Raw genomic sequence first — 14,579 nt, 5'->3', positions numbered from 1 at the left:
GCTCCGTCTCCTTTGTCCCCGCTAGCTCCGTCTCCTTTGTCCCCGCTAGCTCCGTCTCCTTTGTCCCCGCTAGCACAGTCTCCTGTGTCCTTGCTAGCACAGTCGTTATCTCCACCACAAACTCCATTTTCACCTCTACCATCACTTCAGTCATCCGTTCGGTCTGCCACTCAGTCGCCCTTAGCTTAGCGGCCCGCAGCCAATTCAGCCACTCCTCCACCCGTTACACCTCCACCACAATTGTCACTGCTGCCCGCAGCACAGCCCTTATCCCCGCTACCCATCATTCCGTCTTCAGTGTCCCCTCTCCCTGTAGCTCAGCCATTGGTTCTGTCATCAGCAGCTATGTTTGCACTAGAACCATTAGCTCAGTCTCCTGTGCAGTCACCCCTAGTTCATTCTCCCGTGCAGTCATCTACTCCACCACCTACTCCTGTGCCAGTGAGGTCTTCAGTGCAGTCCCTTGTAGCACTTCAGTTCCCTGGTCAGCTACACACTCACCCACCTAGTCAGCCTAATGTTCAGTCAGGGGTCCCCACACCCCCTGGCCCTGCATCTGCTCCTGCTGGAGGCTCAAGTGAGCAGATCAAGCACTCTGCGGCTCCCGCGCTGCCATCTCGCCTCGTGTCCGCTGGGGGTTCTGGAGAGCCCGGCCAGTCTTTCCTTGTGTCTGCTGGGGGTTCTGGAGAGCCCGGCCAACCCTTCCTGGTGTCCGCTGGGGGTTCTGGAGAGCCCGGCCAGCCCAACCTGGTGTCCGCTGGGGGTTCTGGAGAGCCCGGCCAGCCCAACCTGGTGTCCGCTGGGGGTTCTGGAGAGCCCGGCCAGCCCGTCCTTGTGTCCGCTGGGGGTTCTGGAGAGCCCGGCCAGCCCAACCTGGTGTCCGCTGGGGGTTCTGGAGAGCCCGGCCAGCCCGTCCTTGTGTCCGCTGGGGGTTCTGGAGAGCCCGGCCAGCCCTTCCTGGTGTCCGCTGGGGGTTCTGGAGAGCCCAGCCAGCCCTTTCTCCTCTCTACTGGAGGGTCCGAGGGGCCCGTTCAGCCGTCACCTGTAGTGTCACCATCCGCAGCTGCATCGGTGTCGCCTGGTCCGCATTTTGTTTTACACTCTTTGTGCTCCTGTTTTTTGTTCAGTTCCGGTCCCTCCGTCCTGGACCCCTTTGATTTTTCCAGATTTCTTTTCCCATGTCTCCAGTCTTCTTGTGCTTCACTTCCCATGCCACTCTTCCTTAACTGGAAAGTTAAGGAAAGGTCATGTCTTTGTGCCTGTTTTGGGGCCTGTTTCTAGGCCTTAACTCCAGAGTTTTGACGCCCTAAACCAGAAGAATATATGGAGCTGGATCAGTTTTTGCCTAAAAAAAAAAGAGAAAAATCCAGAGTATCCTGAGTCAGATTAAATCCAAAAGTTAAATCTTTCAAAGCTGGGCCAGGCCCCGCCTCGGATAAAATTTTAATGCAAATCCATTCATAACCTTTGGAGTAATTCAAAAAACAAACTGAAGTAATCACATAACCTTCTTACTTGTCAGTAAACATTATAATGAATGCAAATGTTGCCTAATGTCGGCTTGATCTGTAAAAGCATGCAACTGCTTATTACATGTATGGAATTTATAAAATGATGTTATGTAATTGTTCCACTGCCATCAAACACCAGTTACCAGTAAAGGCTGTTTATACAGGTGCAAATATTAAAGGTGCTTAAGACATTCATTCATTTAGTTTAACAAAAATAAGAGAAAAATAATATTTCAGGTCATTGCAGGTTCATTCTGAATTATTGATAGATTATCAGATGATTTTAACAGCTGCAGCATTATTTTTTGTGGTTCCAACCACTGCTGTATTTCTCGTGCTGTCCAAGATGAATTAATTCCTGTGAGACTGGCCTGGTGAAGCATTAATTTAATATCGACTGCTGCTTTGTCTCTGTTCGCCAATATCTTTCCGTAGGAATCCATAACTCCTGATATTAAAAAAGTAATAAGACAGAGAGAGACATAGGAGTGGAGGCAGAATAAGAGACGGGGGGAAGATGAGGTGTCACGTAATGGGTCACGCTCATTACCAGCACCAGCTGCTGTTTGACTGTCTGTAACAGCGATTGTTTGTAGTGGTTGAATGTTAAAATCGGCTTTGAACCAGTATTTAAGAAAAAAAAATATTGTGGGTTTTTTTAGGTGTAAAATATGATCATTTTGGAGGCATTCAGAAAATATACAAATATCTACCTTAGAACTCCTTAACTTTGGATATTAAAAATATATTATGTAAATACTGTAAGTTATAAGTCTTGTGTGCTTTTTCTTATTTTCTAAAAGCTTCCCTTTAGTCATGACTGTTTTGTTCACATCTACTAGAGCAGCAGTCCCCAACCCCCGGGCCTCAGACTGGTACCGGTCCATGAGTTGTTTGGTACCGGGCCGCGAGAGTTGAGGCTCAGGTGTGAAATGTATGGTTTTCAGGGTTTTTATCGGTTTTCAGTGTTATTTTGTTATCGTTTTTATTGTTAACTCGGTTTTCCTGGGTCTTTTCACGTGTGTTATGAATAAATCTTCTTTTTTAGGTACCGGTACTAGTTTTATTTTGTTGTATTTATCTGTGACACCTTAAAGGCCGGTCCGTGAAAATATTGTCGGGCATAAACCAGTCCGTGGCGCAAAAAAGGTTGGGGACCTCTGTACTAGAGGGATGAGTAACTCTTGATATTAAAAGCTCCAGAACCAGTGAAAAGGTGAACCTTGAGTTGAGATTCATCTGTCAATTAAATTTAGATTAAAATATTAAGCTCAAATTGAGAGACAGTATGGATGAGGTACCTAAAATACAGCTCAGCACTTACAGCTGCTGATGAAGACCATGTGATGCAAGCAAAGGATCCAAAGAAAAACAGTAAGAAGACCTTCAAGGCTGGTTTGTTAATGGCAAGTGAAGAGTGATGAGCTGTCAGGCTGAAGTTAACAAAATAATCTTAACTCAAGGTCCTTTTACTGGTTTATTTCACTTGGTCCTCATCATGACTTAAGTACTTATTTAGCTAGTACTTCTGGATTATGGGTAATAGCTTGCTTGCAAACCAGCAGTTAAAATAAAATTGGATCAACTGCAGTCCACTTGTTATTCTGAAGCTTTTCATTGTATTTCACTGTATTTTCATCAGTAGCTGGATTTGTTCATTTGTTCAGTAATGCACAACAAATCAATGTAGACCAGGGACTCCCAAGTCCCTCATTAGAAAGGGCTTTCTAGTGGAAAGTCAATATGGTGAAAATATTTAATGTGTTACATACAAGCTAAAAACAATTTTGCGGGTGATCTTGTCCATAGCATCACATTGCTTCAGTTCCAAACTGGGGGCATCTTAACCTCCATTCACAGTGAGCAATGCAGTGCAAATGCAAAGTCCAAACCAAAAAAAGCTCTTAATGGAGCTGTGGAAAATGTGAAAGAAAAAAAAATCTAAATGTTTTCTCATAAGCAGTGAATTAGGGGGAACGATTCATCAGTTGAACACGCTGCACCTTTCCGTATCATTCATCTGCTCACAAATGTTGTATTCTGCAGGCAGGACAGGCCACGCTGAGGTGGTCAGAGTTGTCTTCCAACCAGAGCAGATCAGCTTTGCCAGTCTCCTCAAAGTCTTCTGGGAAAGCCACAACCCAACTCAAGGTACATCATTCACCAACAAACTCATTACTTTGGCCCCAAAGGAAAACGCTGAGTTTTAAAAAAAAACAAAAACTGATAAACAGAATGAAAAAGTGGCTAATGCAGTGAATACTGAAAAGTGTAATTTTTCTTCTTACCTTTTTCCCATTATGCTTCATTTTCTTCTGATTTTCACCAGGAAATTCTATTAACCAGCACTAACAGTAATATCAGTTTGTAATACATTCAAGATTTTATTAAACTGAGTGAGAACAGGAAGCATCATCTATCATCGTATGTATCTTAGAATAGCATTAGGGAACTATAATGAGGATGAAACTGATGGGAAAAAAAGAAAGAAAAGTGTTTGGTTTAAAGATGGCAACAGAAAAAATCAGCTAATAAAGCCTTTTGAAACAAAAGCATGTTTTAGGCTCATTGGTTCAAAATTACAGACTTAGTTTTTTCAGGCTTGGCTCAACTGTTAGCTGCTATTAGCCAACTTCTTAAAGCTTAGTTTTAATGTTATTTTTTAAAGTAACTTGTTACATTGCATTACATTACTTCTAGTATAAATAATATATTACATTTTCAGCTACCTCCTGAGAAATGTAACAGAGTACATTTGCATTACCAAAAATTATCTGCCCTTTTGCATTTAGCTGGTTTAACCTACTTTACATTCACCTCTGAGTAAGTGTAAAGTAGGAATACTAGTTTATTTCATAAAGTCTTTCTCCTCATCTCCAGTGTCAGTGTCATCTTCAAAATGTCTGTTTCCAATTAAAGATCATCCACATGTTTAATTTGACAAAGATTTTACACCAGATGCCCTTCCCATTTAACCAAACTTGGGACTTGGTTTTCACTATAGAGACAGCAACCAATCACTCACAATGAAACCTAACTAAGCTTACATGAGCAAATAACATGACACAGGCTCACTGCCACGTGCTAATCTTTTCATGTAGTAAAGTATGATTACTCACTTCAGTGATTGGCTTCTCCTTCTTTCTGATGGTGAACTGCAGAAGCAGCTATCTCTGGTTCTGGTTACCTTTGTGGTAGTGCAGTGGTTAGCACTGTTGCATCACTGCAAGAAGGGCCTGGTTTCGAATCCAGCATTGGGCCGGTTTGCATGTTCTCTCTGTGAATTCCCGGGGTACTCTATCTTCCTCACAAAGTCCCAAGAAATATAGTTTGTGGAGTTAGATTAATTGGTAATTTTGTGTGTTAGCCCGGAGACAGACTGGCAACCTGTCCAGGGTGTATCCCACTGCTTGCCCTGTGGCAGCTGGGATAGATCCCAACCCCCCACCCGTGACACTGACTTGGCTAAGAGAAAGAAAGTGATTGGCTGATGCTTGAACTTTTCTTGACTTTTCAGTGCAAGCAAAGCAAATCAATAGAACCACTTCAGTTCTGCAACACATGACATCACCCTGCACTACCGAACAAAAGAATTGGGGCACACATCTTAATCTTTGAATTCAGCTGTTTTCGGTCCCATTTCCACACGTGTATAAAATCAAGAACCTAACCGTGTAGTCTGCCTTTACAGACATTTGTGAAATATTGGGTCGTGTGTGGTACTGTAATAGGATGCCACAACTGCACCAAGCCAGTTCGGGATATTTCTTCCCTCCTAGATATTCCACTATCAACTGAAAATGAAAGCGTCTAGGAACCACCAGCTGGGTCACCGAGTGCTAAGGTGCATAGTGTGTAAAAGTCGACAATGCTTTGCTGACTGCGGTAACTCCGGTAACTCTGGCGTTAACATTGTAATGGAAATCTGGGGAGGGAGGAGCAGCTAGCAGGTAGGGCTGCCACAAACGATTATATTGATAGTCGACTAGTCACCGATTATTTTTGCGATTAGTCGACTGATCAGATCATGCATCCATTAGACCTAAAACGTACAGCTTATTGCACCAGCAGCATCTGCTCTCATATAACTATCATTAGCTTACAGCTTTAAGTGTTTAAGGTATGTGCTAGCTAAAAATAAAGACAAGATGCTAGTTTGTTAAATTTTAATGAAATTTGCAGATTGTTTCGGTTTAATAAACTCCTTGCTATCTAAAATATAACGGGACACCGGAGTATATTCTCGACCACCTCACACTTCTGATAATCAGTTGTCTGCTTGACGTTTATTCAGCTGTGTAAAAACTATAACTTTAATCTCAGCTGGGTTTGAAAACGATTTGCCGGGAGTCCGGTGTTCTTACGGGCTCTAGTGAGCCTTGCCCCCGGCTAGCTATCGAGCTAGTGGGTAACAGACGTCTTCGAAAACGTCGGAGCGCTTTTGAAAATATGTGGTGTCTTGATAAACTGAGCAGATATTTGAGGTTTACACAGCTACATTCTAGCCTGAAAATATGTTAAACGTTTATTTTGTGACCCAGAAAGAATAATAAGAGTAATATTAAAACTAACTAGCTGCCGCCATTGTTGGAAACTGAGCTGGGCCGCGCTATGAATTCTGGGACACAGCTACTTCTTCTTCTTCGGGGTTTAACGGCAGCTGGCATCCTTGTACATGCAGTGCTGCCATCTTCTGTTTCAGTCCGTTATTACACTCTTAAATGCTACTACTTATTCCTGCATCTTTTGGGGTCTTACAAAGCTTCAAACGACGAGTCGACTATTAAATCAGTCGTTGACGATTTTGATAGTCAACGTAATCGTGACTAGTCGACTAATCGTGGCAGCCCTACTAGCAGGTCTAGCAGGTGTGCAGTCTGGAAGTTAACCAGATAACTTAGTGGCTAGTCAGGTAGGTAGACCACTAATCCATAGCTGTCGACTCTACGGTCATACAGGTCCTGGAGTCGGTTAGTCCATTACAACAACAGTGAAGAGATGAATGTGATTGGCTGTCGGTAATGCTACGGGCCACACACAACTCTAGGGGTCTTCCCTCCTACTATAATAAAGGGAAGTTCCCTAGTGGTGCTATGCTGTAATTACGGTTGTTACAATATCAGAAGAAAATCGTGCACCATGAGTTTCGTGGCATATATTCCATGGCCCTGCAACTCCTTTAGATATAATGTGTAGCAAGCTGAGTGCTTTTGTCCTCCCTTTTTATCACCCCACCACAAAATAGTGTAAATTCTTCCCACAGTATCAAAAAAAATTACAATTTTCAGAAACAGGTTTTCATTCATTCACATATAAGATAAATGTTTTTTTATTTAACATACATTACAACAAAAAGATGTTATAATATGCCAGCATACTGAAAAGTAAAGAAGCGTGTAAAAGGTCATAATTCTGTAATGATCCTCGTCTTATTGAGAGAAAAATGGGAGCTGCTGCAGCTGGTGTTTTTCCATGCTTGCTTTATGTGGTCCTCAGTGTTGCTGTTTATAGAGACACAGCAGCCTCCTTAATAATCTAACATCCCTCTTGTTTTTTTTGTTATGATCATCACATTTAATTATTTACTATTAACTTCATCCTGTCGTTTTGGCAGAAGGGTCTAAATGTTAAAATAACTAATGTAAATGCACTTTAGGAGTCACATTTCCATGTATACAGGTTTGTTCCTTTATATTTCTGTAACTCTATAATTTCTATAATATGTTTTTGAATGCATCTGTTATCTTTGTACTGGCTGCAACTGTGAGTCACGTCTAAAAAAACGAGACCCTTCAGAGCCACAGGGTCCTGAAAAAGCTGCTCCAGCATTAGTTTGAATTAGCTTGAAACATGTCATTTTTTGTCTGCTGCTCCTTTGAATGAGAGGCATAACATGTTTAGGCAATCCCTTCCCATAAAACTTCCTGATAAACACATTTAATGTACTGATTTAGATTTGTTGTGCATGCCAATGTCAGCAGCGCAGGTGCAGGTAAAGCTGATGATATTTGCTGTCAGTAGGTGGATGAAATATCTTCAGTCACATTGGAACATAAATGTCTGCACCTGCGTGTGCGTCACAGATTGACCCACACACATTGCCATCATTAGAAACCTTTGAGTTAACCAGACGCGGTTGTCGACAGGCTGACAAGATGACAGTTAAATGATGAAAGGATGCACGGGGAGATGATCAAATCAGTCAAAAACAGCATTCAGTTCCACCAAGACAGACAAGTCATATTTTTGGAAATGTTGTCAGCTGTTGTTTTCAGATGATGTGACGTTCCCTCTGCCAAGAACTGAGGACAACGGCACCTCGCGTCAGCTGAAATCGTCAAATCTTGATTTTTGTATTTATTTTTTTGGTCTGTTTTTTTGCGTGTCTGTTTTTGTGCAGGGATGCGTCAGGGGAACGATATTGGGACGACATACCGCTCCGCCATCTACACCTACACAAAGCAGCAGCTTGAGGAAGCTCTGGCCTCCAAAGAGCAATACCAGAAGGTACACGAATATATCTGTCATTTGTTTTTATGACTGGGTGATTTTAAATGCCTTGTTTTTGTCTCTTTGCCTTTAAACATCATATGCTGATTTCTGAAGCCTTTATTCTGGATTTGAAAAAACCCCAAATATGCTAAATGATGAAAAAGGCTGCACGGAGAGACATCCCATAAATATGGGATAGAGATAGTGACAAGAGGCCCGTTTCTCAATATGTAAAGTGAAACAACAGACTTTATTTCAAGCATATCTGGAACTAAAAGTAAAAGTCTTAAATTGTCTTATGGTCTAAGAAGAAGTCTATATAAAAACTACTCAACTTCTCATGTCTCAAGTCTCTGTTAGCTCATTCTCCTTCCATGTGCTTCCATGGAAAGCCAAAGGCAGACAGAGCAGATCAATGGCTATATATAACACACTGATTATGTCAGAATGTTTGTTGAAGTGGGTTGCAAAGAGGATTGCAGATGCATAATAACTGTAGTAACAGCTTAAGCAACATGCTACATGTGAGATTTGATAACTGGATGTGTAGAAGCGTATCAGCCATGAGTTGTCAGCTGGTGTGTGCTTGCACTGAAATGAGCTGATCTGCCAGGATTGTGGCTGAGATCAACACAAACCAGTCAGATTAACCATTTGTATTTGTATTCCTGCACAGATATGAAGAAACAGAAACATTTAAATTTTTTATGCATTTATTAAAAGAAACCCTCCAGCATATGATGTAAAGCCAGTAAAGCCCTGCATCCATGTAAGCGCACCCTTTGTCTCCTCGTCCTCCATTTGGATTCTTTTTTCTTCCTCCTTGTTACTAACTTCCATTTACCAGCATCCCCCTCTGCTTCTCAGCCCTCTTTCTTGCCGTCTGTATCAGAGACTTTTGACTACAGTGTGTGAATACTGAAACATAATGGACCTGTCGGTGCGTACATGCAGCATTCTCCATATATTTCCATATGCTTTTAAAGTCTGCGCACACAGAAGATGTTCACACGCTGCCTCTCTCAAACGCTCCTGCTGAGGCTTCTCCACCACCATCCCACCAAAGGGCTTGTTGCCATGGAAACTGACGAAGAAGAGGTTACTTTATTCTACTCTATTCTATTCTAGTGTAGTCTGGTCTTCATTAAAGGCCTTTTTTCACCCTGTTTGCCCTTCCTTTTCTTTCAGAAACCATTTTTTTTTCTCTCAGCAGAATTTGTCTCAGAATCAAGCACTTGAATGGGCTGAATGGAGTGCAGTCATTGGGGTTTCATAATGGTTCTGGTTATGCTGTGGCTTTGTGCGTGTAACATGAATATCAAAAACAGCTCGTCCAGCAGAAGGGGAAGTAATAATGTGGGAGCATTAATTAACAACAACTCAGTAGAGAGCCTAAAACATCAGAGTGGATTGGGAACATGTTGAGAGGTGGGGGATGAACCCTGCTCTTACCATAACAACTGAAAAACATCAACTAATGGACATGTAATGATACTAAATTGTCCCGAAGTTAAGCTCCGTCCATACACAGAGAAGGCCAATTTCATTGTCTTTATTGTTTCATGTCAGAAATTGTGTTTGTACCAGTTTTCTTAGGCGGCTTTTCCCCAAAGCATCTTGAGTTGAAGATAATCATAAAACGTATCTTGTGTTATATTTACTGGACATTTAGCTAGCATTAACTGGAGTAATAGTTGAAGCTTGCTGAGCTGAAAACAAATGTAAGAGGTTGTCAACTGGTAGATTTTTTTTCTTTTAAATTAATGTTTTGTTTCACAGAGCGCTGAGTTTAAATATTAAGAGTTGAGTCCCATTAGGTGAACGCTGGAATACGAGGTCATAACAAAGTCAAGTAAACCTATTTAATGTCTGTAAGGGCTGATAAAAGGGCAGAATTGACAGTATTGCTGTCACATATCTTCAGACACTTAGTTGAAAAACACGGGATCTGTAAGAAAGAAAAAAATAATTGCATATAAATTTATAACTGACATTAGATTTTTGTGTAGCAGGCTGATAAAATGCAGCTGGACATGACAAGACAGGGCTGTAAGAGACAGGCACACTTGGGCCGTACGATTGATTGAATTTGAATCTTGATCAAGACTTTGGCTTTCCACAATTAAGTGAACACGATCGAGCAATATTCAAAATGCATGCTCTGCCAATAGACTGCAGATCTAACGTGTTAACCACAGTGGTTCCCTGCATCCTGCAGCATAAAGTTTCCGCAATCAGGAACACGACATCAAACAACAGATATACAACAAAACTCAAATGTCTGGAACGACAAGAGGCGGCGAGCTTGTCCCTCTTCTACTTGTACAACTCATGGCTGATACGCTTCTACACATCCAGTTAACACTACTCCCTCTTCACCCACAACTGCAGACCTGCTGATGGTTCCAACACTATCATTAAGTTTGCAGATGACACCACGGTAATTGGCCTCATCAGTGACAACGATGAGGCCGCCTACAGGGAGGAGGTGGATCGTCTGGCTGAGTGGTGCGACAGAAACAACCTGCTGCTTAACACCGAGAAGACCAAGGAGCTCATCGTGGACTACAGGAGGAATGCTGACCCACATCCACCCATCCACATTAAGGGGACGGCTGTGGAGCGTGTGAGCAGCTTCAAGTTCCTGGGAGTCCACATCTCCGAGGATCTCATCTGGACGACCAACTGCTCCAAGCTGGTCAAGAAGGCTCACCAGCGCCTCTTCTTCTTGAGGACTCTGAGGAAGAACCACCTGTCCTCAGACATCCTGGTGAACTTCTATCGCTGCACCATCGAGAGCATCCTGACCAACTGTATAACAGTCTGGTACGGGAACTGCTCTGCCTCGGACCGGAAGGCGTTGCAGAGGGTCGTGAAAACTGCCCAGCGCATCGCCGGAGCACCACTTCCTGCCATAAAAGACATCTACAGGAAGCGGTGTCTGAAAAGGGCTGGGAAAATCATCAAAGACCCCAGTCACCCATCACATGGACTCTTCACCCTCCTGCCCTCTGGGAGGCGCTACAGGAGCCTCCGGACTAAGACCACCAGGTACCGGAACAGCTTCTTCCTCTCAGCTGTCAGACTCCTGAACTCTGCCTCCTGACATCTGACCCACACTAAACTCATGGACTGGACATAACACACCCACAACCACCTACACACACACACAATGGACAACCGTACCCTCAAACACACAATAATAACATGGACTGAACCACCACTCACAACCACTAGCACTTTATATTTGCTCTGTAGAAATTATCCACATGTCTCACTTATCTTAACTGCACTACTGTATAGCTCTGTGTAAATAATCGTTCTGTACATACGATAATTTTTAATCCTACAACTGTTTATAACTTGCATAGTTCACATTTCTGTATAACTGTATATCTCAGATTTCTGTATAGTTTTTATTTCATATTTATATCCTGTTCATAGCCTGTACATACTTATAGTTATAGAATATTCACAACATACTTCATACCGTGTACATTATAACATACCATAATAGACCCATTTCTGTAATATGCTTACATATCTATATTATTGCTAATATATATTGTAATATATCTATATCACTAAAGCACTTCTGGATGGATGCAAACTGCATTTCGTTGCCCTGTACCTGTGCACGTGCAATGACAATAAAGTTGAATTCTATTCTATTCTAATTCTAATTCAAAGCAGATCGTCATCAGTTGTTTGGAAATGCTTTGGCTTTATGGCCAGCGAGGTTAACCAAGGACACACTGAAATCACTAACCAGTCACCAAAGTTATGTATACAATAAACATGGTGAGTAACAAAGGCTTCAGGAACATAGTGAACTTACCGGCTGTATAGTTTTTCAAAAGCAGAAATTAGTGTTGTTTTTACACGATGGTGCAATAAAAACATTTTTGTCACTAAAGTCCATTTGAATAATTAATCAAAATGTGATCAGTTTGTATTTCCTTACCGTTCTGTACAGTCAGTGTGTGTTGAATAAGATAACAGAGTCGTTGCAAAGATTCAGTTAAATGAGGATTTTACTGGGCAGGATGCAAATTGGTCCAAATATGAGTGGGAAATGGTTCAACTTTCATCAAAACATTTGCTGGAGTGAGGCTGGAGGCACATAACAAAATGAAATGAAGTTTTTGTCAAGTGGTTTTCCACTAGAGAAAAAAAAATCTTATTATGGGCTGAAGACCCAGCCAGCCCACTTTTTTATTTATTTTGTGGAAATTGAGTCACCATTTTTAACAATGGACAGACATTGTAGGTGAGTGACAAACAGGTAGATGGTGAATTGTTTGCCTGCAGGCTTTTAGCACATTATTGCAAATATTCACTCGAGTCAAACAGAATCACTAGAGCAGCTTATGGATATTTCACACATGTAAGATTTGTTGTATGCCAGATGTTATAAACAAAAGTTTTAGATCCTAATATTTCATGGATTCTAGAGGGATGCAGAACCAGTGGAAAAATGCAGTTGGCTGTGGTTTTAGTGTGACTCCCTCTTCGATATTACACAATTGCATTCAAGATAATATGTATATGATGCATTTTTATTTGCAGATCTAATACAGTGGGCATGTCCTTGTTAAAAGAGATAAAACTATGGTGAGGTCTCCTTGTTTTATTCCCAAGCGGAACTAACTTCTTTGTTTCGAATGCTCAAACATAGGTTTGCAAACTTGTGTGTGAATAAATACAACCCCCACCTGGCAAGGCGGGAAACAAAAACCTCGATGCCAACATTTCCACTAATACACAGATATATCAAAATGTAGCCGTCTGCCACAACATTAATGTGTTACGCACTCCACTTATGTCCAGAAGCTCTTTCTTATCTGTTGCTGTGTGACCGTTTCCTCAGCACCCAAAGAAAATGTAAATGCTTTTTGGGGCAGGGATAGCTCAGTAGGTAGAGTGGTTGCCCCATGATCGGAAGGTCGGGGGTTCGACTCCACTGAACAGCTACCCTGAGGTACCCCTGAGCAAGGTACCGTCCCTACACGCTGCTCCCTGGGCGCTGCATTGGTGGCTGCCCACTGCTTCACTGGGTGAATGGGTTAAATGCAGAGGAGTAATTTCCCTATGGGGACTAACACATACACACATTACACACACACATTACATTACATTACTTTTAGACATCTTTGGATTTAAAAAATTACCATTTGGATTGACATTTTATTTGACTGTGAAATGGTTAAAATCAGACAGCCACACAACATCCCAGCCAGGAATACATTTTCTAAGAAAACATTTGTTTTCACCATTTACACACATATAGATATAAATTATGTTTCTCATAGGGTTACGTTTCTGTGTCTTGCATGGTGAACTTGCCTGTTTGAGCCACTGTGACACTGAAAAGCTCTTGTTCTCAGATGCTGAGGTGGCATGGTGGTGCAGTGGTTAGCACTGTTACTTCACAGCAACAAGAATATGCGTTAGGTCGTGCTGGCTGTCACATGATTTTGCAGAAGTGTTGAGGAGGCAGATATTTGTGTCATTGGGAGACAATGTTTTTTCACCCTTTAGTTTGAACCAGATGTTAACAAAGTTGTCCTTTTTAGACACGCTTTTGCTGGGTGGGAAATTTCTCTCTGCTGCAGCACTAAGCACAAGACCTGTTGTGACTATTCATCACGGCTTTCCCCAATTCCTTCAGAACTCCTTACACATCCAACACTGTGCTCAATGTTGACATTAAACCTTAAACTTCACCTGCCCTGTAATATATGTTTCAGGTTATTGTTTCCTGTATTTTATTTCATTATGTGAAGTATTTCTTAGGCTCTCAAAAGCCCTGTTTTAATAATATGTCTTATTAATAGCATTTTTATATTATTTTTTACTTCCTCCCTCCATTTACATTGTTGAGTAATTACAGAGACATTTGATGGATGGATAGATTCCTCTATAAAAATCTCTTTTAGGTTTTGTTTCCTCTCTCATTTTTTTCTCACCAGATTGGCCACCCCACCTCTCCCATCTGTGTGTGTGTGTGCGTGTGTGTGTGTGTGTGTGTTTGTGCATGCATGCACGTGTGTGTGCAAGCAGTTGGCCTATAGCAAACAGACTCCATGCCAAACCATCTGGGTCTTAAATCTGTCCTCCACGAAAATCGCTTTAGTTGCAAAATAACGCACACACACGTATACATACACTGAAGGTTAGGTATTGGGTCTGCAGTCCTCCATATGTAATGTTTTACATAAAGCTGCAACAGTTTTAAGTTTAAGGATTCCCCTGCCAAAAATCAGGCTAAATTTGAATTATTTAGTGTCTTTTTTCCCCCTCCTCATTTTGAGATAGTAGATGCATCGTATTCCAGTGTTTACCTCTGTGCATTAAATTGGCACGCAATGGTACAGTGCTGTCCTTAAAATATTTATGAATTTATGCCCCCCCCCCAAAAAAAAAAAAAAAAAAAAAAAATCTTGTTAAAGTCTTTGTCTCTGCATCCACAGTGGCTGTGCATGCTCACGCCAACCGCCTACTTTTTCTCTCTTCTTTCAAACAAAGCGAGAATGCAAACTGCATCACAGCACAGAGGAATTTCCCAGGACGTGC

The 14,579-nt window shown here is 41.7% G+C and overlaps 1 protein-coding gene across 2 annotated transcripts in view; it reads left to right on the top strand.

The window, feature by feature from the left end:
- msraa (methionine sulfoxide reductase Aa) overlaps window positions 1-14,579 on the top strand; it is a 61,003-nt gene that overhangs the window by 35,832 nt on the left and 10,592 nt on the right. For both annotated transcript variants that reach the window (XM_006793550.3, XM_006793549.3), the window contains exons 4-5: window positions 3,558-3,662; window positions 7,912-8,018. In XM_006793550.3, the coding sequence (XP_006793613.2) occupies window positions 3,558-3,662; window positions 7,912-8,018 (212 nt within the window). The remainder of the gene's footprint in view (window positions 1-3,557; window positions 3,663-7,911; window positions 8,019-14,579) is intronic.

This window comes from Neolamprologus brichardi, chromosome 15 (assembly GCF_056152115.1).
Source record: "Neolamprologus brichardi isolate AB-2024 chromosome 15, ASM5615211v1, whole genome shotgun sequence".
Taxonomy (NCBI): domain Eukaryota; kingdom Metazoa; phylum Chordata; class Actinopteri; order Cichliformes; family Cichlidae; genus Neolamprologus; species Neolamprologus brichardi.
This window is presented reverse-complemented; position numbering and strand designations above follow the sequence as displayed.